At 44.9% G+C, this 26,774-nt stretch overlaps 1 protein-coding gene across 1 annotated transcript in view; it reads left to right on the forward strand.

The window, feature by feature from the left end:
* The first annotated feature begins 3,679 nt into the window (after window positions 1–3,679).
* Window positions 3,680–26,774, forward strand: part of NRDC (nardilysin convertase) — an 89,860-nt gene continuing 66,765 nt past the window's right edge. Inside the window, exons 1-8 of the mRNA XM_077450241.1 lie at window positions 3,680–3,957; window positions 15,808–16,054; window positions 17,715–17,796; window positions 19,290–19,443; window positions 22,280–22,353; window positions 22,449–22,544; window positions 24,770–24,892; window positions 25,188–25,245. Of these exons, the coding sequence (XP_077306367.1) occupies window positions 3,695–3,957; window positions 15,808–16,054; window positions 17,715–17,796; window positions 19,290–19,443; window positions 22,280–22,353; window positions 22,449–22,544; window positions 24,770–24,892; window positions 25,188–25,245 (1,097 nt within the window). The 5' untranslated portion in view covers window positions 3,680–3,694. The remainder of the gene's footprint in view (window positions 3,958–15,807; window positions 16,055–17,714; window positions 17,797–19,289; window positions 19,444–22,279; window positions 22,354–22,448; window positions 22,545–24,769; window positions 24,893–25,187; window positions 25,246–26,774) is intronic.

Raw genomic sequence — 26,774 nt, forward strand, 5'->3', positions numbered from 1 at the left:
ACCTGCAGTCTGTGCCACCTTGCTGTCTCCAGAAGTCATAAAAAGAGAGTCCGATCTCTGCACTCTCAACGAAACAGATGTGTCAAATGCAGAGGACGCTGTGAGTGCATTAAAGCCAATGAAGGATGCAACCATGCTGATGTCAGAAGAGCGCAATCCAACAGTTTCTCTCATTGCCCCTCTAAATGCACAACTCCTCCAGAGCATGACAGACACTATGGGAGACACACCCATGATCCATGAGATAAAGAATGCCATCAAAACAGATCTCCAGAAGAGGTACAACAGTGAGGCAGAGAAGAAGATCCTTCATACAGCCTCTGCCTGGATCCTCGCTTTAAGGGACTGCCTTTTATCCTCATTGGAGATATACAAAGGAGTGACTGAGGAGGCTGCATCCTTGGAGGTAATTAAACTTAAAGTGGGGTACCCCCTAAAAAAAAAAAAATTAAAAGTCAGCAGCTACAAATACTGCAGCTGCTGGCTTTTAATAATCGGACACTTATCTGCCCCAGGGTCCAGCGATGCGGGGGAACAAAGCCCCCCCCTCGCTCCCCTAACGGCGCTGTCATGCATACTGTGGCCACCCGGCTGTGGCTTCACAGCCGGGCACCCACTGCGCATGCGCGAGCGGCACAGGGCGCCGTGATACGCCGTACAGTCACCTGGGACACATGACAGGTCCCAGGTGAATGTGCGGCGCGAGGGGAAGTGATGTCACCAGCCCGGGCAATGAAGAAGGCAGACTACGAGGGACCCCCTAGCAACCGGTATTTAGAGGTGAGTAAAAAAATTTTTTTTTGCCAATTATTTTTTTTACGAATTTTAAGTAGTTTTATTTTTTTGGTGGCAACACCACTTTAATTAGAATTTCATCATGTTTCTTGAAACAAACTGAAACTGTGTGGTGTGGTGTAACTTGTAAGCCATGCTTCTGAATCTGATGTGGTGCGGGAACTGCACCGTCCGTTTCCTGTGCTTTTTCATCACCCCATCAGAATCATAGGCAATTGACAATGTGTTTTATTTTATTTTTTTCTATTCTTTTTTTGTTCAAACACAGATTACATCTAGGACACATGATGAAGAGGATGAAGTTGAAGTTCCTAGAAGAAAAGAAACTCTGGAAGAAGAAGAAAGTTCACCCATCGAGGACAACCATTCTCCGTTTTCCTCCCAAAAGAAAGAGATCGCTGCTCATGACTTTGCTCGGACAGTCTTTCAATGACACTGAAGGTACAATAGAACCCAAGACCCCCTATGCCAAGGCTGAAGAGGAAATGGAAAAATATTTAAAGCCCCATCTCTGCCTCTCACCGAGGACCCTTTGAACTGGTCGTGTGAGCATGAGGTCACATTTCCCCTCCTTTCTCAGCTGTCAAAGCAATACTTGTGTATTTCAGGCACAAGCGTGTCTGCAGAGAGGGTTTTTTCCACTGCAGTAGATGTGGTAACTGCAAAAAGAAGCACCCTCAAACCAGAGCATGTGGATCAGCTAGTGTTCTTACAGAAAAATCTACACATTCCCAAGTGCTAAGCTAAGCAAGCAGCATTGCTTGCACCCTTGCAGTGATCCATTTTTGTTTTTTCTGTCATTTTTTTGTGATGTTGGTCACATCCAGGAAGTGATGCTGTACTGTTGTTACGTATCTGCCTGCCAGTGCCCCTGCCCTGCCCAGTGCCCACTGTCAGTCTGCCACACCAGCGGTGTTAATTGTATATATTTGTTTGTTTATAGCACTGTCTGCCATTGAGATAATGATTTTGTTTTTTTGCAGATTTTCATTAAAAGGCCCCCTTTCCCTATTTTCCTTCCCCCTTCCCCTCTCTCTCTCTCCCCCCCCTCTCTCTCCTTCTCCCCGCCTCTCTCTATCTTCCTCTCTCTCCCCTTTCTTTCTGTCTGTCTGTCTTTCTCCCTCTTTCCCTTTCCCCCCTTCGCCTTCCCCTTTTCCCCTCTCCCTCCCGAGTCCCTAATCTATTCCCAATCCGTTATGCCACTCTAGTCTAGCGAGCCTCCAATGTCAACGCAGCCAGTCACACTGTTGTTGACTCAGACTTACTGGTGGTGGCAGGCTGGCAGCAGACCTGCCGGCAAGGTGGCTGTGGCAGTGGCACTGGCAATTGCAAACAAACAATGATGATTGATCACAGTGAACCTCAACCTGGAGTATTATATGATATTATAAATTATATTTGTTAGAACTTTTCTAGCACTGGAGGAGATGGAGAATGGTTTTCTTATTTTCTAGTTCTACTATTATTGTGTGTCCAACTCCATTTTGAATTTTTAGTTTCGTGTCGTGTAACTAATGGCATGTTTGTCACACAGTGTGTCTGTCATGCTCTGTGACTGACTGTCTGTCTGTTTTAGGGGTTTAACCTTCAACCAATTCTATATTTAATTTCAGACAACTGACGCCCGCCAAGCCACCAGAGGAAGGCAAATCCTTGAAAGAATAAATTTAATCTTAAAACCTGGAGTAAATCTCTATTGGATTTGGATCACACCAATACAAAAAGAAAAATCACACACCATCTGACCTGACGTGTGTGTTTTTTTTCTTTGTGGTATTGTGTGTATTTCTGATCCCATAACGGTTTTAAGCTTCAATTAATAATTTATTCTGTCAAGCATTTTTGGGCTTCCTCTAATGGTGGCATGGCTTGGCTTCAGTTACAGGTGTATCGTGGTAGAGTGCAGGCATTATTTTACTGAGTGACGACTTGAGTGTCAGTCAACAAGCTTTTCTAGCACTGGGGGGAGATGGAGGGGGGGGGGGGGGCGACAGGTACCTGTTTTTGACAGGTGCCGTTCCCCACTTCTGGGAGATGGGGTCTGCAGCCCGGTCTCGCGGAAGTTCAGCCCCCTCCTCCTTACCGATCAGAAAGCGATGCGCGCTTCCCGCATGCGCAGTAGGAAATGGCTTCACTGCTAGGTTCCCTTACCAGGAATGGCAGCGGCAGCACCTGGTCTGAAGATGGGCTGGGGCGCCGACATTGCGGGCACCCTGGACAGGCAAGTGTCCATATATTGAAAGTCAGCAGCTGCAGTATTTGTAGCTGCTGACTTTTAATTTTTCTTGGGGGGAGTGGATTTCCACTTTAACAATGCTTTTCTCCTGCCAGGAACAAGGTGTTCAGAAGAGCCGGGCAACCCCCCGAAGTGCAGGGGGCCCGACTGTCCCATGGGGGTCACTGAGAGAAGAAGTGTTCCTACCCGAAGATTTACCACTATCTGCTGTGTGTTTACTACAACACTGGGGTAGGTTTACTAAATATGGTGCAGTTGTGTATGGCAGCCAATCAGCTTCTAACCTCAGCTGGTTCCATTAAGCTTTAGAAATAAAATCCAGAAGCTGATTGGTTTCTTTGCAGAAATAAGCCTGATTTTGCTCCCTCCAGCTTTAGTAAATAAACCCCATTGACCGGTGTTGCGTCCATCCCCCTCCTCTGTCTAAACAATTCAGCCAATACAGTATTCAGTTCAGTATGTAAGTACACCTCCTTCCATAGTATCTGTACTACAATGAAAGCAGAGAACATCAGGTCCCCTCCGTACTCCTCCCCTCCTCCATCCACTACACTGCACTCACTATCCCCACACCACCACGTGTACCTACTTCCGCATCCATGTCACGTGGCCACCTCCCCTCCTCTCGCCCTCAGCCCCGCCCTCGCTCCCTGTTGGCAGAGGATGAGCAGGTCACGTGCACTTCTCGTAAGCCTCCGATTGGCCAAGGCTTTCACCCCCGGCACTGCGAGGCCTGGGATACCGGCTGGCGGAGAACTCTGGGCACCGAGACAGCGAGACATGCCCGCCAGGAACTCTCACAAAGCCGCCTGCCCGTGCCCCGCCGCTCGGGGTGATAACACCGGAGGCAGGATGGAGTCTGAGGCAGGAGAGAACACTGAGGACGCGGATATCATCAAATCTCCCAGTGACCCCAAGAAATACCGGTGAGTGTCTGACGTCACTGCCCTACTCTCTGACGTCGCTTATTAGCCTCTCCTGAGGATATTCCTGTTCCTGCTTCATATTCCTCCTCATATTCTAACATCTCTACCACCCTCTGACATCATCACCGACTCCTCCCTGCCCCCAATCTGACATCACCGATTCCACCCTCTGACATCACTGACTCCTCCCCGCCCCACTCTGACATCACTGACTCCACCCTCTGACATCACCGATTCCACCCTCTGACATCACTGACTCCTCCCCGCCCCCTCTGACATCACTGACTCCACCCTCTGACATCACTGACTCCACCCTCTGACATCACCGATTCCACCCTCTGACATCACTGACTCCTCCCCGCCCCACTCTGACATCACTGACTCCACCCTCTGACATCACAGACTCCACCCTCTGACATCATCACTGGCTCCTTCCCACCCCCATTCTGACATCACCGATTCCACCCTCTGACATCACGATTCCTCCCCGCCCCCATTCTGACATCACCGACTCCACCCTCCGACATCTCTGACATCACCGACTCCTCCGCGCCCCCACTCTGACATCACCGACTCCACCCTCTGACATCACAGACTCCTCTCCACCCCCAATCTGACATTACCGACTCCACCCTCTGACATCACAAACTCCTCCCCGCCCCACTCTGACATCACCGATTCCTCCCCACCCCCCACTCTGACATTGCCCCCCCCCACCCTCTGACATCACTGATGTCACCCTCTGGCATCACTGCCTCCTCCCCGCCTCCCACCCTCTGACATCACCACTTCCTCCCGCCCCCTACCCTTTGACATCACCACCTCCTCCCTCTGACATCAAAGCCTCCTCCCCACCCTCTGACATCACCGCCTCCTCCCTGCCTCCGCCCTCTGACATCATTATTATAAAGCCACAGATTTTCATTGTGCACCATTACGACCTTCCAGCCACTGGCGTCCTACCAACCAATGACATTATCGGGCTGATAAGGAGGTCGTCAGGACCGTCACGGCATCCTTGTTTGACCCTCCCCCGCTCCTCCATCAGCAGTGGGGTGACATTAGCTGAGTGATGGAGAGGAGAAACATTGGAATACTAGTCAGTACCAGTGCAAAAGTGTATATGCTTTGGAAGAATAAATCACCTCTAATGTTGGGTGTCCCAAGTCTGTGTGGAGTTTCTGCTTTATGTAAAACTTAGTTTAGCTTTTTACATTCTAGAATGGTGGGCAGAGGGATTGTGCGGAATTTTTAAGGGTGCCTTGACAGAAAAAAGGTTGAGAAACACCGACCTGGAGTCACCTTCCTTCTTCAGATGTTACTTTGTTCTTTTATCTCTAGTTCATGCATCTCACAGTGTGAGTTACATAAGAGATACAATGTATCTGTTCTGTATATTCCCTTGTATTGTTTCTTGTAAGTCTCAGCAGGATGAAAGTGCATCTCAGCGGCTGCATGAATAGCAGTCTATGAGGCAACTGCTGATTGGATGTTGAACACATTTATGCTCAGCTATTCGCTGGTACAATGTAATTGCTTTGCATGTTTTTGTGCCTGGGATGTACTGGTGCTACATATAGGCACCTGTAGACACTAAGACCCCTTTCACACTGGGTCATTTTGCAGGAGCTATTGCACTAAAAAATAGCGCCTGCAAAACAACATGAAACAGCCGCTGCTGCATCTCCAGTGTGAAAGACCCGAGGGCACTCGCACTGGAGCGGTGCGCTGGCAGGACGGTAAAAAAAGTCCTGTTAGAAGCATCTTTGGAGTGGTGAAGGAGCGGTGTGTACACCGCTCCTTCGCCACTCCTGCCCATTGAAATAAATGGGGCAGCGTAGCTATACTGCCGGCAAAGCGCTGCTGTATAAGTGTATAAGTGTCCAGTAGGCAAGTGGTTTAACCACTTGGGATCCGCGCTATTGCAAAATGACGGCAATAGCGCGGACCCACATTTCCGGGACTACGTCTATTGACGTAGTCCTGGTTACGAGCGGCCTGCGCGCCCCCTGAGGGGCGCGCGCGGCGCGCTCTGTGATCGGCGAGTCCGTGAGACTCGCCTGATCACCGATCCGTGTAAGGGGTCGATCCCGACCCCTTATCACGTGATCAGCTGTCAGCCAATGACAGCTGATCATGTGATAAAACGGAGCCGGTAATCGGCTAGTATTCCTCCTCGCGCTGACAGCGCGAGGAGAAAAAAAAAAAGCCGATCGCCGGCGGCCGTGTTCGGGACATCAGTCCCGATCACGGCCAGCAATATAAAAGGACACCTGCCCCCTGCCAGTGCCCACCTGCCACCCGCAGTGCCATCCTGAATAAAGTAAGTGCCCCCCTGTCAGTGCCACCCAGCAGTGCCCATAGTGCCCACAGTGCCACCCAGCAGTGCCCACAGTGCCACCCAGCAGTGCCCACAGTGCCACCCACAGTGCCACCCAGCAGTGCCACCCACAGTGCCACCCAAAATCTGCCTCAGGTGCTGCACCCCAGTGCCGCCCATCAGTGCCCAGCAGTGCCGCCCATCAGTGCCCAGCAGTGCCGCCCATCAGTGCCCAGCAGTGCCACCTATCAGAGCCACCTATCAGTGCCACCTATCAGTGCCCATCAGTCCCATCTATCTGTGGTACCTATCAGTGCCCATCCGTGCCACCCATCCGTGCCACTTATCCGTGCCACCCATCCGTGCCATCTTATCTGTGCCCATCTTTGCCCATCAGTGCCGCCTTATCTGTGCCCATCGGTGCCGCCTTATCTGTGCCTATTAGTGCCGCCTTAACTATGCCTATCAGTGCCCACCAGTGCAGCCTATCAGTGCCCACCAATGCAGCCCATCAGTGCCCACCAATGCAGCCCATCAGTGCCCACCAATGCAGCCTATCAGTGCCGCCTAATCAGCGCACTTCAATGAAGGAGAAAAATGACCCGTTTGCAAAATTTTATAACAAACTATTAAAACATGATTTTTTTTTTTTTTTTTTTGCATCTTTTTTTGTTTGTTTAGCAAAAAATAAAACTCCGAGCTGTAACTAAATACCACCAAAAGAAAGCTCTATTTGTGGGAAAAAAATGATAAAAATTTCATTTGGGTACAGTGTTGTATGCCCGCGCAATTGTCACTCAAAGTGCATCAGCGCTGAAAGCTGAAAATTGGTCTGGGACTGAGGGGGGTTTAAGTGCCCAGTAAGCAAGTGGTTAAAGCAATTTCTACAAAAAATTTTGTCTACAGCATGCTGATCAGAATTTTTTTTGGGGGGGCTTCCCTGAGATCTCAAACTTTTTGCCAAGGGTTCCTCCAGGGAAAACAGGTTGAGAAACTGTGGGTTAAACTAGAGCTGCATAATTAATCGTTAAAAAAAATCGTGATCTTGATTCAACCCTTGACAATCTCCAATGCAGAGTTTGCAGATTCTTTTATATAACAAGTGGAGAGACTTATCACCTATCAAAAGGAAATATCTGGCAGTCTGTCAAGTTTTTAACCAATTTAAACATTGTAACTAACACTTCCTTCTTAGATCAAAGGGATAAACTTCTGTGTGTAAAAAAAAATCTGGGCAGTCTGCCAAGTTTGTAACACCATGAAACATTGTGATGAACTTCCTTCTTAGATCAAACTTCTGTGTGTAAATGCAGGAAGTTTAACCACTTAAAGTGGTTGTAAACCCTTACAAACCACTTTGACCTACAGTTAAGCGTAGATTAAGGCTTACCTGTAGGTCTAAGAAATATCTCCTAAACCTATATGGTTTAGGAGATATTTACTAAAAGACAGTCACCGCTGTCTATAGCACAGCAGCGTGCAGACGCACTATTGCCGTTAGCAGCATGCCGTTAGTGGCGGCTCCCGTACGCATGCGTGGGAGTGACGTCATTGCTGCTCCGGCACAGCAATACCCGGAAGAAGATGGACACTCCGTACTACAGAGGACAGCTGTGACTTCGCTGGCTCCTGTGTCAGGTAAGTGACACGTAATGGGCTACTATGTGATGCATAGTAGCCCATTATGCTTTACCTTTGCAGGGAGACAAAATAAGTAAACCCACCAGGGTTTACTTCCTCTTTAAAGTCTAAATCTTTTCCTGGCATTTGTTTCTTAAGTTAAAATAATTTTTTATTTTTTTTTGCTAGAAAATTATGTGGAATCCCCAAACATATATATTTTATCAGAGACCCTAGTGAATAAAATGGCAATTGCTGCAATATTTTGTCACACTGTATTTGCCCAGCGGTCTTTCAAATGCAATTTTTTGGGAAAAAATACACTTCAATTAATAAAAAAAACAAACAGTAAAGTTAGCAACGATTAATCGATATTATCGATAATAATCGATAATGAAAATCGTTGTCAACGATTTTCATTATTGATTAGTTGGTCCGCACCTTCCGCCTGTCCGGTCGTGGAAAAAAATCCCCCCCTCCTATGTAATCCTTCCTGTGTCCTCGGCGCTGCTCTCTGTGACCAGGCACGTAATCGGCTCTGCACGTCTGCGGCGCGCCTATCCTCCTTGCTGATGTCACGTCATTCACACAGATCTTCTCAGCCCCGCCCGCTGCTGCCTCGATGGAACAGAGAGGCAAGGGCGAGAACCTGTGAGGAGACTGAGCCGAGCTGCACACAGTGACAGTGCGAAAAAAGGTAGAGGCTATCGGCTAAAAGTACCCACAGTAAAAACCACACACAGACACAGTACAACATTCAGTGCCCCATCATCATTGGCTTTCCTGGGAGGAAGCGGGCAGAATAGTCATAGTGCCCCATTGGTGTTCCTGGGAGGGAGGGGGGGGGGAATAGGGGCCAATTGGTGTTTCTTGGGGGGGGGGGGGGGGAATAGAGCCACATTGGTGTTTCTGGGGGGGATAATAGTTCCCCATTGGTGTTTCTGGGGGGGATAGTGCCCTGTCATAGGTATCAGTGGGAGGAATAGCGCCCCGTCATTGGTGTCAGTGGGAGGAATAACGCCCCGTCATTGGTGTCAGCGGGAGGGATAGCGCCCCGTCATTGGTGTCAGCGGGAGGGATAGCGCCCCGTCATTGGTGTCAGCGGGAGGGATAGCGCCCCGTCATTGGTGTCAGCGGGAGGGATAGCGCCCCGTCATTGGTGTCAGCGGGAGGGATAGCGCCCCGTCATTGGTGTCAGTGGGAGGGATAGCGCCCCGTCATTGGTGTCAGTGGGAGGGATAGCGCCCCGTCATTGGTGTCAGCGGGAGGGATAGCGCCCCGTCATTGGTGTCAGCGGGAGGGATAGCGCCCCGTCATTGGTGTCAGCGGGAGGGATAGCGCCCCGTCATTGGTGTCAGCGGGAGGGGTAGCGCCCCGTCATTGGTGTCATCGGGGGGGATAGCTCCCCGTCATTGGTGTCCCCGGGAGGAATAGTGTGTCAGTGTGAGGAATAGCGCCCCATCATTGGTGTCCTCGGGAGGAATAGCGCCCCGTCATTGGTGTTGAATAACAGTGCATAGAAATATTGAAGAATCACTTATTTTTATAAAACTGTGCAATACATACATAATATTACACCACGTACTTTTTTTTTTTTTTTTTTTTAACTAGTTGCAAATTTTTTTTTAAAAATGGCAGAGGATGCTGCTGACACAATGACCTCAGAAAAGGGTGTGCGACTCAAATCTTCTAAGGGTCCATTCACACAGGGGCAACTCAGATCCGGCCTCAGGTCGCACAACATGTAGAAATCAATGTAAGTTAATGAGAACCGTCTTAATGCACACTACTGAAGTCGCTCCGACTTCAGAAAAGGTTCCTGTACTACTTCAATCCGACTTGTAGGCGACTGGTACCCATTGATTTCAATGGAGGTCGCCTCCAAGTTGGATCTCAGTTTATACGGAGGCGACTCTTATAGAATTATCAGCTCTCAAAAGGAAACTTTTAAATAAATTTGGCGTGGGTCCCCCCTCCGAGAGCATACCAGGCCCTTAGGTCTGGTATGGATTTGAAGGGGAACCCCCTACGCTGAAAAAACGGCGTGGGGGTCCCCCCAGATCCATACCAGACCCTTATCCGAGCACGCTACCCGGCCGGCTAGGAAAGGGGGTGGGGACGAGCGAGCGGGCCCCCCCCTCCTGAGCCGTACCAGGCCGCGTGCCCTCAACATGGGGGGGTGCCTTGGGAAAGCACCTTGTCCCCATGTTGATGAGGACAAGGGCCTCTTCCCGACAACCCTGGCCATTGGTTGTCGGGGTCTCATAGGGTGGGGGGCCGGGATCCGGGGGCCCCCAGATTCCGATAAGCCCCCCGCCCGCAGACCCCGACAACCAATGGCCAGGGTTGTCGGGAAGAGGCCCTTGTCCTCATCAACATGGGGAACAAGGTGCTTTGGGGTGGGGGGGGCATGCGCCCCCCCCATGTTGAGGGCACACGGCCTGGTAAGGCTCAGGAGGGGGGGCGCTCGCTCGTCCCCACCCCCTTTCCTGGCCGGCCGGGTAGCGTGCTCGGGTAAGGGTCTGGTATGGATCTGGGGGGGACCCCCACGCCGTTTTTTCAGCGTAGGGGGTTCCCCTTAAAATCCATACCAGACCTAAGGGCCTGGTATGCTCTTGGAGGGGGAACCCATGCCGTTTTTTTTATTTATTTTTTATTTGGTGTGGAGTTCCCCCTTGAGAGCTCATTCTCTGGCCACGGCAAAAGTCGCCTGGCCTGGGGTGACTTAAAGTCGTGTTGTAAGTCGCCCCAAGTCGTGTCCAAGTTGCCTCCAAAAGTCGTGTTGCCCCTGTGTGAACCGAGCCTAAGGCAGGGCTTGACAAATTTGCTTGGAATCTAGGAGCCAGCTAAAAAAGTTAGGAGCCAGGTCCGTAACGGCGATCTGGACCTGTCCCTAGCCTGACATGGAGACGAGTGAGGGGAAGATAACTAAGCCCCCCCGCCACCTGTCTCCAAGTCATTGCCCATAGCTCTTAGAGGGACATTTTATTTATTTTCAAGTGACCATTTTTTTTTTAAATTGCATTTTAGTGTAAATATGAGATCTGAGGTCTCTGGCCCCAGATCTCATATTTAACCACTTCCCACCCGGCCAATGCACATATACGGCCGGGTGGGAGCCGTCTACTCCTGATAGGACGTTCAAGAACGTCCATCAGGAGGAGCGGGATCGCGCGCGTGCCCGCGCAGCGGCGCGATCCCGATGCGCCCGTGTCACCGGGACACGGCACATCTCAGATCGGCAGGAGGGCTCTGTGATTGGCCCTCCTGATCACATGACGGCCGTGTCCAATCACGGCCGTCATGTGATGTAAACAAACAGCCGGTTGCTAGGCAATCGGCTCCTCCTCTCCTCACACAGAAGTCATCGCTGAGAAGAGGAGAGCAGATTGCTGCAGCCGGCTGATGATCAGTGAGTATGAGCTGTTTTTTACAGCTTTTTACTCACTGATCTTCAGTCTAGTGTAAACACACAACACACCACACAGTGTAAACACAGTCCCCACATATGTCCCCATAACACACATGTCCCCAAAACATACATGTCACCAAAAAATAAAAACACATGTCCCTAATAATAAAAACATGTCCCCCACATATGTCCCACTAAAATCACTTGTCCCAATGATTATGTGCACACATATGTACGTGATCACCTGCACACATATGTACATGATCATTTGCGTACATATGTCCGTGATCACACAAACCAATTATTATACACTTAACGGAATTTTTTTTACCAAAAACATGTAGCAGAATACATTTTGGCTTAAATTTATGACAAAATTTGATTTTATTGGATTTCTTTTAAAATAGAAAAAAGAAAATATTGTTTTTTTTCCAAATTTCCGCTTTTTTGCGCTTATATCGCAAAAAATAAAAAACGGAGTCGTGAATAAATACCACCAAAATAAATCTCCATTTGTGCGAACAAAATGATAAAAATTTCATTTGGGTACAGTGTAGCATGACCACGCAATTGTCACTGAAAGCGCTAGAGTGATGAAAGCTGAAAATTGGGCTGGGAAGGAAGGGGGCGAAAGTGCCCTGTATTGTAGTGGTTAAAAGGACCTGTCATGCTTTTTTCTATTACAAGGGATTTTTACATTTCTTGTAATAGGAATAAAAGTGACACGATTTTATTTTTTTAAAGAACAGTGAAAAAAATCAAAATAAAAGTTAAAATATGGAAAAAAAATTTTAAACGCGCCCTGTCCCGCCCGCATATGAAAGTGGTGTTCAAACCACACATAGGAGGTATCGCCGTGATTGGTAGAGCGAGAGCAATAATTCTAGCCTTAGACCTCCTCTAACTCAAAACGTGCAACCTGTAGAATTTTTTTAAACTTCGCCTATGGAGATTTTAAAGGGTAAAAGTTTGTCGCCATTCCATGAGCGGGCGTAATTTTGAAGCGTGACCTGTTGGGTATCAATTTACTCGGCGTAACGTTTTCCCAATATAAAAAAAATTGAGCTAACTTTTCTGTTGTCTTATTTTTTTTATTAAATAATTTTTCCCCAAAAAAGTGCTCTTGTAAATCCGCTGCGCAAATATACGGTGTGACAGACAGTATTGCAACGACCGCCACTTTATTCTCTAGGGTGTTAGAATAAAAAATATATATAATGTTTAGGGGTTCTAAATAAAGGGAAGGAGATAGGCAGGCAATCAAAAGAGGCTGGTTGTCATACCAACGGCCACCACAAGAGGGCGCCAGATTCCAGAAGGAATCATAGGACTGCAGAAGGCCTCAATTACCGGCGGAATGGCCGGACGCAATCACGCCGGGGGGGGGGGGTCCACGGAGACAGGATACCCCCAGCTGTGCTGCCCCAGGCGCCAGGTCAATAATTCTATCTTCCTGGCTCCCGGGTTTTGTCGAGCCCTGTTCTAAGGCATGGGAGTATTTTAATTTAAATGCTGTAAAGAAGGTGGTCACCTGCAAACTTTGTAAAATGGAACTTGCATGGCACAGAAGCACAACGATGAACGAGCACATGAAACTGAAACGCGTGGGGTTCACAGTGGAAGTCTAAACATCGGGACGGTAAGTTAAACCCAAAATGATATATAGAGTGAGTTACACAGAAATAGCTTTTCCTGCATACTAATCATACATATTATCTTGATCTTTGCAGAAAGAAACAGCGCACCATGACAGAGTTTGTGCAGCAAAATCGTCCCTGCACTCCCCAACAATCAGCAGTTATAACAGATTCTGTCATGAAAATGCTAGTCACCGACATGCGGCCACTGTCCATGGTTGAAGACCGAGGATTTAAAAGCATGATCGGTGTACTGAACCCTGGATATACTTTACCATCAAGAACCCATTTTACCAAACTAGTGGAGAGAAAGTACCAGGAGACATTTCAGAATGTGAAGGATGCCATCAGCGCTAATGAAAGCAGAATTGCCATTACTGCAGACATATGGACAAGTATAGCGACCGAGGCTTTCCTTGGCATTACATGCCACTACATAGCGGAGGATTGGAAGATGATTTCTATCTGCCTCACTACCATGCCTCTGGAAGACAGACATACAGCAGCAAATATTGCAGAATGGTTGGAGGAGGTCACTGAAAAATTTGAAATTCCGGTTAAGAAAATAATTGCCATTGTGCATGACAATGGAGCAAATATTGTGGCTGCTGCAAATAGCCTGGAGGACAAGCATGGCTGGGCCAGTATCCACTGCACTGGCCACACCTTGCAGCTGGTGATCGGTGCTGCGTTTAAAGAATTCTGGAATTGAGAGAGCCGTTAATGCTGCAAGAGGACTAGTTGAACATTTAAAAAAAAGTGAGCTAGCCAGCAGCAAATTGAAGGAGAAACAAAAGCAAATGGGTACATCTGAGCACAAGCTTCTTCAAGATATAAGCACAAGATGGAATAGCACTTACTATATGGTCGAACGACTCATTGAACAAAGGTGGCCGGTAACTGCAACTCTGTCTGACCCATCAGTTACACAAAGAGGCAAACGTTATCTGGACTTAAAACCAGACCAGTGGAGTATTCTTGAAGAACTTTCCACTGCTCTTAAGCCCTTTGAATGCTGCACTGTATTCATGAGTGGCCAAGAATATGTCACCCTATCATCTGTGCCAGCACTGGTAAAGGGGCTATTGCGGTCCATTGAAGGTGCTTCTTATGAATCCTCTTCACTAAAGAGCTTCCAAGCTACTGCAACAGACCAACTTCAAAGCAGATGAAAGGGGATCCTTGAACACGTCCCAAACACCGTAATCCTTTCCTCTGCCCTGGACCCACGATTTATAAGACAACATTTTTTATCACCAGAACAGATCATAAACGTGCAGGCAAAAGTACAGACAGAGGCACTTGCTTTAAGAAGGGAGATGCTGGTGCAGCAGCAAATGACCACCATGTCGCCTGTAAGTAGAGATGCTGAGCCTTCAACATCTACAGCGTCAGCATCTCATTCTCTACTTGAGATACTCCTTGAGTCTGGGGGCAGCAGCGAAGAGGAGGAGGGGCAACTTAAGGTGGATATTCACACACAAGTCCGAAATGAAGTTCAGGCTTATTTTGCTGAGAAGCCGCTTCCAAAGGAGGGAAACCCTTTGAATTGGTGGAAGGGTAACCAAGATAAATATCCTACTTTGGCAAAACTTGCAAAATCATTCTTGTGCATTCCAGGCACCTCCACTCCATCGGAGCGCCTCTTTTCTGCTGCAGGCAACATCGTTTGTAAAAAGAGAGCCAGCCTTAGCCCTGAGCATGTTAACATGTTAACTTTTTTACATTCAAATGCAAAGTTTCTTGAACAGTTATAGTTCACCTCTTTTCAGAACGTTTTTGTACTGCTGCAAAGTTGTGTAATGTTAAACGTTTTTTATTCTGCAGTTTGAGTGTAACACTCAGTTTTTCATTACTTTTCAATAAACGAAAAAATTGAACATTACGTTTTTTTTAATGATTTTATCCAATTAATCGGCCGATTAATCGATTATGAAAATAATCGTTAGTTGCAGCCCTAAAGTTAGCTTATTTTTTTTCTTGTTTGTTTTAATGTGAAAGACGATGTTACATTCAGAATCGTGATTGTCATTTTAGCCAGAATCGTGCAGCTCTAGGTTAAACTATGATTTTGTTTGCTTGTGCTCCAAGATAGCCCTCCAGGGCAAATGCTCTTCCTCCTATCAGTGAGCCCCAGGTGCTGGCTGATACAAACGCAATAGGCAGGTAGGCAGGACAAAACTCTGGATGGCCACACACCGGAAAAAGACTTAAAATCCTGTATTTTATTGAAAATCTTAGGTCACATCAAAGGGTCCACTGCAAAGGAAAAGGGTGCAAAAATCTTGACGTGTTTTGCACTGGAATCAGTGCTTACTCATAGACGTACAGTTATCTCACAGTTAGCACTGATTCCAGTATGAAACGCGTTAAGATTTTTGCACCCCTTTCCTTTGCTGTGGACCATTTGATATGATGTGACCTACGATTTTCCATAAAATACAGGATTTTAAGTCTTTTTCTGGTGTGCGGCCACCCAGAGTTTTGTCCTGCCTATGATTTTGTTTGTGACAGTAAAGTGATGGCTTTGTTAATGTGTGCTCTATACACCTGGGATAGGCAACTAGCGGATATCTAGCTGCAGTAGAAATACAACTCCTAGTATCTCTTTCCAGTTGCATGGCTGCTCTTATATGTATTGCATTGACGCAACACGTTAACATGAATGCGGTAATGTACCACCACAGTCTGAATAGAGCCTAAAAGGGAAATTGCCATTTTTTTAAAATCTTTTCTTTTACATAAAAAAAAAACCACAACATCTTTACTTAATATAAGCAGGGTGCAGTAACCCACAGAGACCAATTAACAGTGGTAGTATTACGTATGTATGTAACCCGTTTGTGACCCCCCCCCTCCAGGTTTATACAGCTTGACAGTGGCCTTAGGGTTCTGCTGATCTCTGATATGACATCTCTCGGTCACATTGCCTCCGATTCCTCTGATGATGAAGAAGAAGAAGAAGAAGAAGATGATGATGAAGATGATGAAGACGACTCGGAGGAAGACAGTGAAGGAGAAGAATCTGAAGGTGATGAGGAGGAGGATGAAAATGAGGAATCGGACAGCTTGCATTCCAGAGACAAGAAAGGCTGTACAGAAAAGCTGGTACTGTTATTGTGTGGCTGTGCTGTGTGATAATGTTGGTGAAGGGTCTCATTTATTCATGTTCTCGTATCGCTGGTCATAGTGGGGGAGATTTACTAAAACTGGAGAGTGCAAAATCTGGTGCAGCTCTGCATAGAAACCAATCGGCTTTCAGTTTTTACTGTCAAAACCTAATTGAGCAAGCTGAAGTTAGAAGCTGATTGGCTACCATGCAGTGCTGCACCAGATTTTGCACTCTCCAGTTTTAATCAACCCCAGTTAGTCCCATTCAACTGGACTTATTGCGGTTGATTTACTAAAACCGAAGAGTGCTGATTTTTTTTCGTCTCCAAGCATCATTAAACAAGCTGAAGTTAGAAGCTGATTGGCTGCCATGCACAGCTGCACCAAATTAAGAACTCTCCAGTTTTGGTAAATCAACCAAATTTTGTAGCTGACGATGCCAACGATGCTATGCTGCTTATCCACGCAGGTTCTTCAGTTCTAATGGGTGTCTGTTAATGTATATGGGATAGAAGGAAAATAGCAGCCCACCGACGTAGCGAGTACTTTTATCGAAGTCATTGCGAAAATACACAAAGGTACATGACACACACCACAAGTGCAGCAGCCGGGGCAGAGGTTGACGCGTTTTACACAACTACATTGTGCTCACTCATAACTGTTATGAGTTGTTGTAAAACTTGTAAAACAATCCGTTCAGTTTAAAATAGAAATGAAAGGCAAACCATTTAGTGTATTGATATAAAAAAACATTATAAATAATGTTTCCCTTTTTTTTTTTTATAAGTGATCACATTTCCTCTGTTCCCAGCTGCATAAGAGCTGGGGGAAGGAGAAACAGCAGCACACTGGTCTTCCCAGTGAAAGGCTGTGCAGGGGGGATGTCAGGACAAGTCTGATCATTGGAGGAGAGCAGGCTGAGCTCCCAGCATAGATAGAGAACTGACCAGGGTGTGTTCTTCTGCTTAATGTGGTCAGCTTTTTATTAGGCAAGCAGGAACACCAAGCAATTCCCACAAAGGAAGCAATACAAAGAGAACGAATACTTTTTAATACAAGTACACGGTACAGCAAGTACATATCAGTAATATGGTTGGGTTTACCTCCTCTTTAACTAAACCCAAGACAAAAATGTACTGTATTGTGGTGTACCAGTCTTTTAGATGTGATGGCTGTACTAAGCTGGACAAACACTGAAAATTTATATTTTCATTCAGTCTGGATTTGTTGAGTCCCCTGCTGTGCCTATTTTGGTAGCCAGCCCTATTCGTTTTTCTATTTATTGTGTAAAAAAAAAAAAAAAAAAAAAGACTAAATTGAAAAATATTGTAAAGTTTGCAATGCTTTGTACCATAAGTTGAGGGTCCTTTTAACCACTTCAGTACAGGGAATTTTCACCCCCCTCCTTCCCAGGCCATCCCTGTCCATGCTACAGGACAGGACGTAAAGGTAATTCTACCTAATGAAACACAGGTGGCAAAATACCTTACCTGGGTTTAACCAATCCGTACCCTATCCAAAATATAAATACTTTTTTTAGATATGCTTAAAAACTTTATTGCTAGTTTCTTGGGACATGGCGGTTTGGGCGGGCCCCTGGGACTCATCCCATAAGCGTTTTCTGAAACCTCTTGCTTCGTTTTTCCTTTCTCTTTAGTCTGCAGCTGCACTTTGCATTGGAGTGGGAAGTTTCAGTGATCCGGAGGACCTGCCAGGATTAGCGCATTTCTTGGAACATAGTAAGTGCTGCATTAAGTTGTCCACATATGATGGTACTGTACATTGGTGGTTAGACTGAATCAACAGGGAAAGCAAGCTTACAACCAGTGGTGAAATTGTTGTGCGTGGGTGTCCATATTTTTCCAAGTTATGCTGTTGGGGTATTTCCCTTTTATGCTATGTTATCTGTTTTGCTGAAAAGGGCTGAAACTTTTTATTTTTTATTCTGGAGAAAATGCTGCTCATGGTTTTCCCTGGTGCTGCTCACATAACCAGTGGCCTAGACATTTAAATTTGCAAATCCTGTTGAAGGGGAAAGATCAGATTTCTGATTGGCTAATCCTCATCTTTATGTGGCCAGTGGGCTACAGGAAAGATGTATTTACCATTTTTTTTTATAATTTGCTGTCTTCCAAGCAAGACTACTAACCTAGATTAACAATTATAGGCAAGCTTTATTTTATTTTATTTTCAAGTTTTTTATAAAAAAAACAAAAGGATTTTGCGTTTTTAGTTCTTTTTTGTTTTTTTGATCAAGTAAGAGAGGGATATAACTCCTGTAAGGTTTATTTTTGCCATCTGTGTGTCATTGGAGAGGTGTCCCTTCACTTCTGTTCCCACATACAACAGGAAGTTAGAGAAAATCTCTCCGAAGTGAGGGAATCCCTGGTTGTCACTAAAACTTGTGTCCCCATTGGAAGATATCCCCACTATTCCTGTTCTGGGGACACCATAAAACTTGCGATTTTGTTTACCTTCACTTTCGGTGATTATGCTAAACGTAACAAATGGGGTGAATCTCCCTAACTGGGACATAGACAACCATTAAAACCTGACTGGTGTCAAAGCAACTTTGTTAGTTGACTCTAAATATGTGCATTCTGTGAAATAAGATGATTAATACTTACCTTTCCAGCAGTTGTTGAGTTCAGTCTTTGCTTTCTTGCAGCACTCTGGCTGCAGTTGGTATCTGTACACACAGCGGGAGACACAGCAGTGCTGAATAGAGGGCAGGAGTTCACTTTCCAAGTTAACCAGCAGGTGATTGGTTGTTAGGTGGTCCTAGCAATCAATCGCCAGTTTTTTAATATGAACAATTAACTCCAGCAGCTCCTGCCCTCTATTCAACGCTGCTGTATCTCCCGCTCTGCATGCCTGCCTAAGGTAGGAAAGGGCAGAGCTGCGGAGGTTGTGTAATGTGAAGGAGAGGGGGGGGGGAGGGGATAGCTGCAAGGGGCTGTGTAATGTAAAGAGGTCCAGAGGTGCAGGGGAATGTGTAGGGTAAAGGGGGGCTGTGATGTGAAGGAGTCCGGAATTTTGTTTCTTTGGCTCGCTTTCAGAAAAAGGGAAAATAATTAGTGGAGGGAGGGAGGTGACACCACGTTTTACCACATCGGGTGACAGGATGTTTACATTTAATGTTTTAAACCTAGTGTCAAAAGCACTTTATCTTTTTTTGGTATTATTGCGGTCCTACAGCCCATAGCGGTGTCTGTGCTTTGTCTTTTTGTAGTGGTGTTCATGGGCAGTGAAAAATACCCAGATGAGAATGGCTTTGATGCTTTCCTTAAAAAACACGGTGGCAGTGACAACGCCTCCACTGACTGCGAACGCACCATCTTCCAGTTTGATGTACAGCGGAAACATTTCAAAGAGGCTTTGGATCGGTATGTTTTGCTTTAACACCTTTTAGCAAAGTTCTGTTGAAATACCAGCTCATATCAGCTGTTCTTTCTCTTTTTTTTTTTTTTTTTTTTATTTCTTTTTTAAATAATGTGACAATCTTAACAATGTGGAACCATATTTTAAACCTTGTACTGACAAATGGGGATCGAATGTCTGATGAGTTGAGGTGGGAGAAAATTTGGGTTCTAGTGATCACCAAGGTCTTTTGGTTTGATATTAAAACAAGAACTGAAACATCATATACAAAAACAGTTTTAGATTTTAACCACTTTAGCCCCTAAAGATTTGGCTGCTGAATGACCAGGGCATTTTTTGCGATTTGGCACTGCGTCGCTTTAACTGACAATTGCGCAGTCATGTGACACTGAACCCAAACAAAAATTGACGTCCTTTTTTTCCCCACAAATAGAGCTTTCTTTTGGTGGTAATTGATAATCTTTGCAGTTTTTATTTAGTTTTTTTTTTAAACAAAAAAAGCGTACATTTTGAAAAAAACACAATATTTTGTACTTTTTGCTTTAATAATAAATATCCCCCCTTTTTTAACAAAAGCTCTTTTTTTTTTCTTCGTTCAGGCTGATTATGTATTCTACATATTTTAGGTAAAAAAAAAAAAAAGCGTATATTGATTGGTTTGCGCAAAAGTTATAGCGTTTACAAAATAGGGGATAGATTTATAGCATTTTTATTATTTTTTTCTACTAGTAATGGCGGCAATCTGCGATTTTTATCGGGACTGCAACACTATGGCAGACACTTTTGATGCATTTTTGGGACCATTGCCATTTATACAGCGATTGGTGCTATAAAATGCACTGATTACTGTAAAAATGTCACTGGCAGGGAAAAGGTTAACACTAGGGGGCGATCAAGGGGGTTAACTGTTCCCTATGTGTGTTTCTAATGGTAGGGGGAGGGGACTGACCTAGAGGAAATGGCAGATCGTGAGTCCTAGGTATTAGGAACTCGTGACCTCCTCACAGAACAGGGATTTGTGTGTTTACACACACACACACGTCCCTGTTCTGCCTCTCATGCCAGCGATTGTTCGTGGCTGGCAGTCATCGCGACCGTTGGCCACGAGCATTGGTACGCCATGCGCATACCTGCTATCCTGCTTAAAGGAGCTGGCGTATAGGTACGACAGCTCGCGGGATTGTGCCGTCCTGCCGCAGTATAATGGTGGCAGCTGATTGGCAAGCGGCTAAAAGGACAAATTTTGCTGAAATGGGGAAATTTCTAAAAAAATAACTGAAAGGTTGGAATAAAATAACAGGAGTAAGTAGTCAGTGGGCACTATTAGGTTGCATTCACACCTGAGCATTTTCAGTTCGTAAAATGCCAGAAAAAGACCCAACAAGCAAAATCCCATTAATTTAAAAGGCCCCTGTTCACAACTAAGCATTTTGTAGCCTGAAGCAAAAATGGCTGAAGATCAAAACAGTACATAAGCTGCTTTTTGGGCAGAATACCGGTGTTTGTTTTTTTTTTTTTTTGTGCTTTTTACATTTTCATTCTTCCCTTTTTTTTTTTTTAATTGTAGCGCAAAAAATAAAAACCCCAGAGGTGATCAAATACCACCAAAAAAAAAAAGCTCTATTTGTGGGAAGTAAATTATAAAAATTTTGTTTGGGTACAAGGTCGCATGACCGCTCAATTGTCATTCAAAATGTGAGCGCGCTGAAAGCTGAAAATTGGTCGGGGCAGGAAGGTGTAAAAGTGCCCTGCATTGAAGTGGTTAAAGATGTCCGCTAAGCAGTATTTACATCTTAACTGGCCACATAACCCCAGTGATGTTTATATTTTGACACATTTTTGGGACCATTGGCATTGATTACTGTAAAAATGTCACTGGCAGTGAAGGGGTTAACCACTAGGGGGCAGTGTAGGGGTTAAGTGTGTGTGTGTGTGTTTTTTTTACTATAGGGGGGCGTGGCTTGGCGTGTGACGTCACTGATCGTCTTTCCCTATGACAGGGAAAAGACGATCAGTGACAGGCTCACTAGGAAGCACGAGGAGAGGTTTGTTTACACTGACCTCTCCCTGTTCTTCAGCTCTGTGACCCGATCGTGGGACACCGGTGGCCATCGGGTCTGCAGGTCCCGCGGCCACGGTTACGGCGCTCAGGATCGGGTGGTGAGTGCGCCGGCGGTGCGTGAGACCCATGGCTGGGCACTTAAAGGTTAACGTACCTGTATGTGCTTGTTCCCAGCCGTGCCATTCTGCTGACGTATATCAGCGTGAGGCGATCCTTAAGTGGTTAATGAAAGAAACTTCACGTGAACCTGATCCAAAATGTTTCTAAGGTTTTTGTGGGTGACTACAAGTACCAGTGTTAGCCTTACACTCTGTTGGCTCTAAACCTTGCTGCTTCCATTGTGACAGCAGGCAGGGGATCTTCTCCCCACACTCGGCTGCATCATTCATTCACAGCGTTCTGTAAATGGGGGAACTACAACTACCGTTAGCCATTTTGGCTGATGGCTTGTAGTTTTCAATGAACTCTTAGGGGCCGATGAGCGCTCTAGGTAGTTCATTGATGCTTCTTGTCATCCAGTAACTGCCTTCTTGTATGAGGTATGGGCAGACAGCTACACTGACAGTTTGCAGGAGCCTGGGATTGCACCCAGGATCTGCTGATCACGGGTGAAATTCTCTGCAGGCTCCTAATAAGAAAAAACAATGCACATTTTTTTTTTTACCTGCAAAAAGATGTACATTTTATTATATAATATATTTTTTTTTTTTACAAAGATTAACTTATTTTTTATGCATGTCAGTATTTAGACCTTTTTATATCTCCACATTTCTCCTCAGATGGGCACAGTTCTTCATTGCACCATTGATGGTCAGAGATGCCATTGACCGGGAAGTGCAGGCTGTGGATAGCGGTAGGATAGATTCTCTTTGTCATTTTTTTATTTTTTTTGTCCACCAGTAAACTTGCTATATACAAAATATAAACATTTGTGTGTTATTACTTTAGAATATGAGCTTGCTCGGCCTTCAGACTCTAATCGTAAGGAGATGCTTTTCGGAAGTTTGGCAAAGCCCGGTCATCCAATGAGCAAATTCTTTTGGGGTGAGTGAGTTCAACTCTTTTAATTATTGTCTTCATTTCCAAAATCTAAATTTTTCAAAAAATGGTGACAAAAAAAATGCAACTTCAAAAAAATGTATCTGTGTGTGTGTATGTATAATATATATATATGTGTATGTGAACCTCTGCTCCAGTCAAGTCTTTTGCAGAACTCTAATGCCTTGTACACATGGTCGGAAAAGGTCCGATCAGATTATATTGTCGGAAAATCCGATTGTGTGTGGGGTCTATCGGACTTTTTCCTTCGAAAATTTGAGAGCAGGATCTCAAGTTTTCCAACAAAAAAATCAGATCGGACTTTTTCCGATTTGTTTGTAGACAATTCCGGTTGGACAAAGTGCCACGCATGCTCAGATCAAATTACGAGACCAAAGCTATTTCCTACTAGCTTCAACGTAGTCCCATCATAACTACTGAAAGTCATCATGTTCGAACGATTGGATTTTCTGACAACTTTGTCCGACCGTGTGTATGCAACACCAGTTTCGGACAAAATCAGTCGGAAAAAATCTGATGGATTTTGTGGCTGGAATTTCCGACTGTGTGTGCGGGGCATAACAGGCTTTCGTCTAAGATTGCCATGTATTTTGGCTCCATCCATCTTTCTATTAACTCTATAGGTAGTAGAGAGCAATTCGCACAAAAATAAACTAGACCCCCCTAATTAAAAAAAATATGCAAGCTGAACATTGATGATTAAACACAAAAATCAAATAAAGAAATGTATATAGTAGAAAGTACAGCACAAATACATAATGAAAAATCACAAAAGAACAATAAGGATGGATAAATAAATATAGCAATAGAGCAAAGAGTCCAGAAAAAGTCCTTATTAAAGCTGGTGGACTACAAGTCTCAGAAGATTCACCATAGAGGCTCCACCGGTGACTATCACAACAACAGTGAGTAAATGTCGATAGACCCTCCGCCTCTGGTAGTATATCTACACTCACCTCACTGCATGGACTCCTAAACTAACAGGCAGTCAATGCAAGCAGATCCCACACAACACGGTAGGAAGCTGCTGAAACAATAGGACAATTCCTCCAGGGTTTTCACATCAAACATCGATATTCCAGATATAAATGAAAAAAATGGAAGGATCTAAGTGCTCACTGCACAATCATGGTAATACATTTATTAAAAGACCACACATAGGCTACTCACAGTGCAGATAAAAAAACAGACTAGTAGGTTTGCAGTTGTGCCATACTCTTTCCATTTTCAGATAATGGATTGAACAGTGCTCCATGAGATGTTGGGATTTTTTTTTTTTAATAAGCTAACCCTGCTTTAAATTTCTCTACAACTTTATCCCTGACCTGTCTGGTGTGTTCCTTGGCCTTCATGATGCAGTTTGTTCATCAAGGTTCTCTAACAAACCTCTGAGGGCTCCACGGAACAGCTGTATTTATACTGAGATTAAATTAAACACAGGTGGACTCTATTTACTAATTAGGTGACTTCTGAAGGCAATTTGTTTCACTAGATTTTAGTTAGGGGTATTAGTATGACTAATAGTTATTCTGTGGACAGATTCTCCCACCTGAGCTGTGAATCTCTTCAGTTCCTCCAGAGTTACCATGGGCCTCTTGGCCGATTCTCTGATTATTGCTCGTCTTGCCAGGCCTGTCAGTTTAGGTGGACAGCCATGTTTTGGTAGGTTTGCAGCTGTGCCATACTTTTCCTATTGGTTTGAACAGTGCTCTGAGAGATGTTCAAAGCTTGGGATGTTTTTTTATAACCTAACCCTGCTTTAAACTTCTCCACAACTTTATCCCTGACCTGTCTGCTGTGTTCCTTTGCGATGCTGTTTGATCACTCATGTTCTCTAACAAACCTCTGAGGGCTTCACAGAACAGCTGTATTTATACTGAGATTAAATTACACACAGATGGACTTTATTTACTAATTAGATGATTTCTGAAGGCAATTGGTTCCACTGGACTTTAGTTTCCTTCCACTTCACAATTATGTGCCACTTTGTGTTGGTCTATCACATAAAATCCCAATAAAATACATAAATGAATGCTTTGCCTTCCCTGGAACTCTGCATACACAATTATTACTATTGTATTGCTTTGAGCAACAAAATGCATCCCTTACTACTGTTATAGAGCAGTTCCACATAACTTAGGACAGTTATTTATTCCACCTATAATTTTTTTTTTTTTTTTTTTTTTTTTTTTTACTTTTGTCGTTTTCAGGAAATGCACGTACTCTCAAGTATGAACCTCAAGAAAAGAATATCGACACACATGCCCGCCTCAGGGAATTCTACAGAATGTACTACTCAGCCCATTATATGACCCTGGCCGTACAGTCCAATGGTATGTGCTGATAAATATATGACTGAGCTCACCATACACTATGATATCTGATTGTATCTTCTTTAGGGCTACCAACAACAATGTAGTGTAAAGGCCTGTGCAATTGAATAGAAATTGATTTTGGATTGTATAGCTGTAGCCTCATACTACATAGTTTTGGTAAATTTAAATGGGATTGTACTATCCGATTGTCGTGTGTATGGCCATCTTAAGATCCTAAACATCTGGCTAAATTTATGAAGTGGTGGTGGTATAGTAATTTTTTAATTTATTTTTATTTTTGCAATCTCTGTAGAGACCCTGGATACACTAGAAGAATGGGTACGAGATATCTTCTGCAAAGTTCCATCCAAGTATGTACTGTCAGAAAAGAGGGGCGCTTATGGTGTAATATTGCGTGAAGGTCCTTGTTTAGTTTCTGATTCCCTTTATAATTAGGAATTAAATAATATATATATATACAGATCTATGCCAAATATATATATATATATGTGGTAGTAAACTGGTTTAGCCTATTTTTACCTACAGGTAAGCTTACCTGTAGCTAAAATGAATTTCTCCTATATCATTTAGGAGATATTCCAGTGAGCCTCAGCATGTGCTCTGAAGGAAAGGCAAAACACAATATTCCCCATGCACATGTTCCTGAAAATGTCTTTGGTATTGCTGGGTGCTATAATGACCACAAGCTGGGAACCATAGACAATCCAAGTGAAGAAATGTCACCAGCACCCCATGGGTTCCTCAAAATGGGTCCAAAGCTTTATTTTCATGGTCGCATGGTAAACATAAGACAACATTTTGGAGCCAGGCAAGTGACGAAGTGCAGTAGAAGTTGTTACGTATTTAACAGACAATCCACCTATGGGTGAAGACCATTAGGGCCCAGCCTCGCCCCTGACATAACGACGTCTTAAGCTTGGCATTACACTCAGTTTAAACAAAATGACATAACTTCCCAGACCCTCAATGGTCACTCTATTAAGTTAAAATCACTTCTTGTTAATGAAGCTTGTCATAAGAAAAAGCGGGGGAATAATTTTTAGGAGCCCTGTTGGGGGTGGATTTGGAGTCATATTAGGGGTCCAAACAGACCCCTGATGTCTCACTTTTAAGACCGAGAAAGGGACTTTGGACAGATTCCCTAGTCCCTTTCTCTGCAGCCTGAGCTGCAAGTGGCTGGGGATTTGGATTTTACCACCCCACCCCTAACCTGACATCCTAAGGCATTCTGCCTAAGCAGCCTTATGCCGGCACTGAACCTGCCCACAGTAGTGTGCTCTGCCCCCCCCCCTTCACACAATAATGACCTCTCTCTGTCCCCCTTCACATCAGCACAGCTTTGGACGGAGGGCGGTAGCCAGAGATGCCAGAATTAAATTTTCAGATTGACAAGCTTGTGATTGGTTATTAGGACCGCATTGTGTTCTAGCAACCAATCATCTACTGATTAACTTGAAAAGTTAACTTAGCCAGGTCCCGCTCCAGCCCTCTGTCCTGAGCTGGGCTACCCCCCACTCTCTGCTGTGCCATGTGGTTGAGGAGGCTGAAAAGAGACTGGCGCCAAAGTGGCGGAGGGGGGTTGGCAAAGCAGAAAAGTGTTTTGCGATCTATCTGTCACCCACCCGCAGTTGGCGGGTAGATGGCGATCAACAGGTTCCTGATCCCTCTTTTTAGATGATTTAACTGTAAGTGAACTGTAAAGCCCCATACACGCGATCAGATTTTCTGCTGATTTTTTTTATTTATTTTTTTCCCCACAGATTTACCAAAACCATATAATATGAGGTCAAACCTTAGGAGTTTCAATGTGTATGCAATCAGGCAGGCCTTTCTACTACATGGTTTTGGTAAATCTGAAGGAAAAAAAAATCAGCAGAAA

The sequence above is a fragment of the Lithobates pipiens genome, unplaced genomic scaffold, assembly GCF_037356315.1.
Source record: "Lithobates pipiens isolate NorthernLeopardFrog02 unplaced genomic scaffold, aLitPip1_a1.2 Scaffold_23, whole genome shotgun sequence".
Taxonomy (NCBI): domain Eukaryota; kingdom Metazoa; phylum Chordata; class Amphibia; order Anura; family Ranidae; genus Lithobates; species Lithobates pipiens.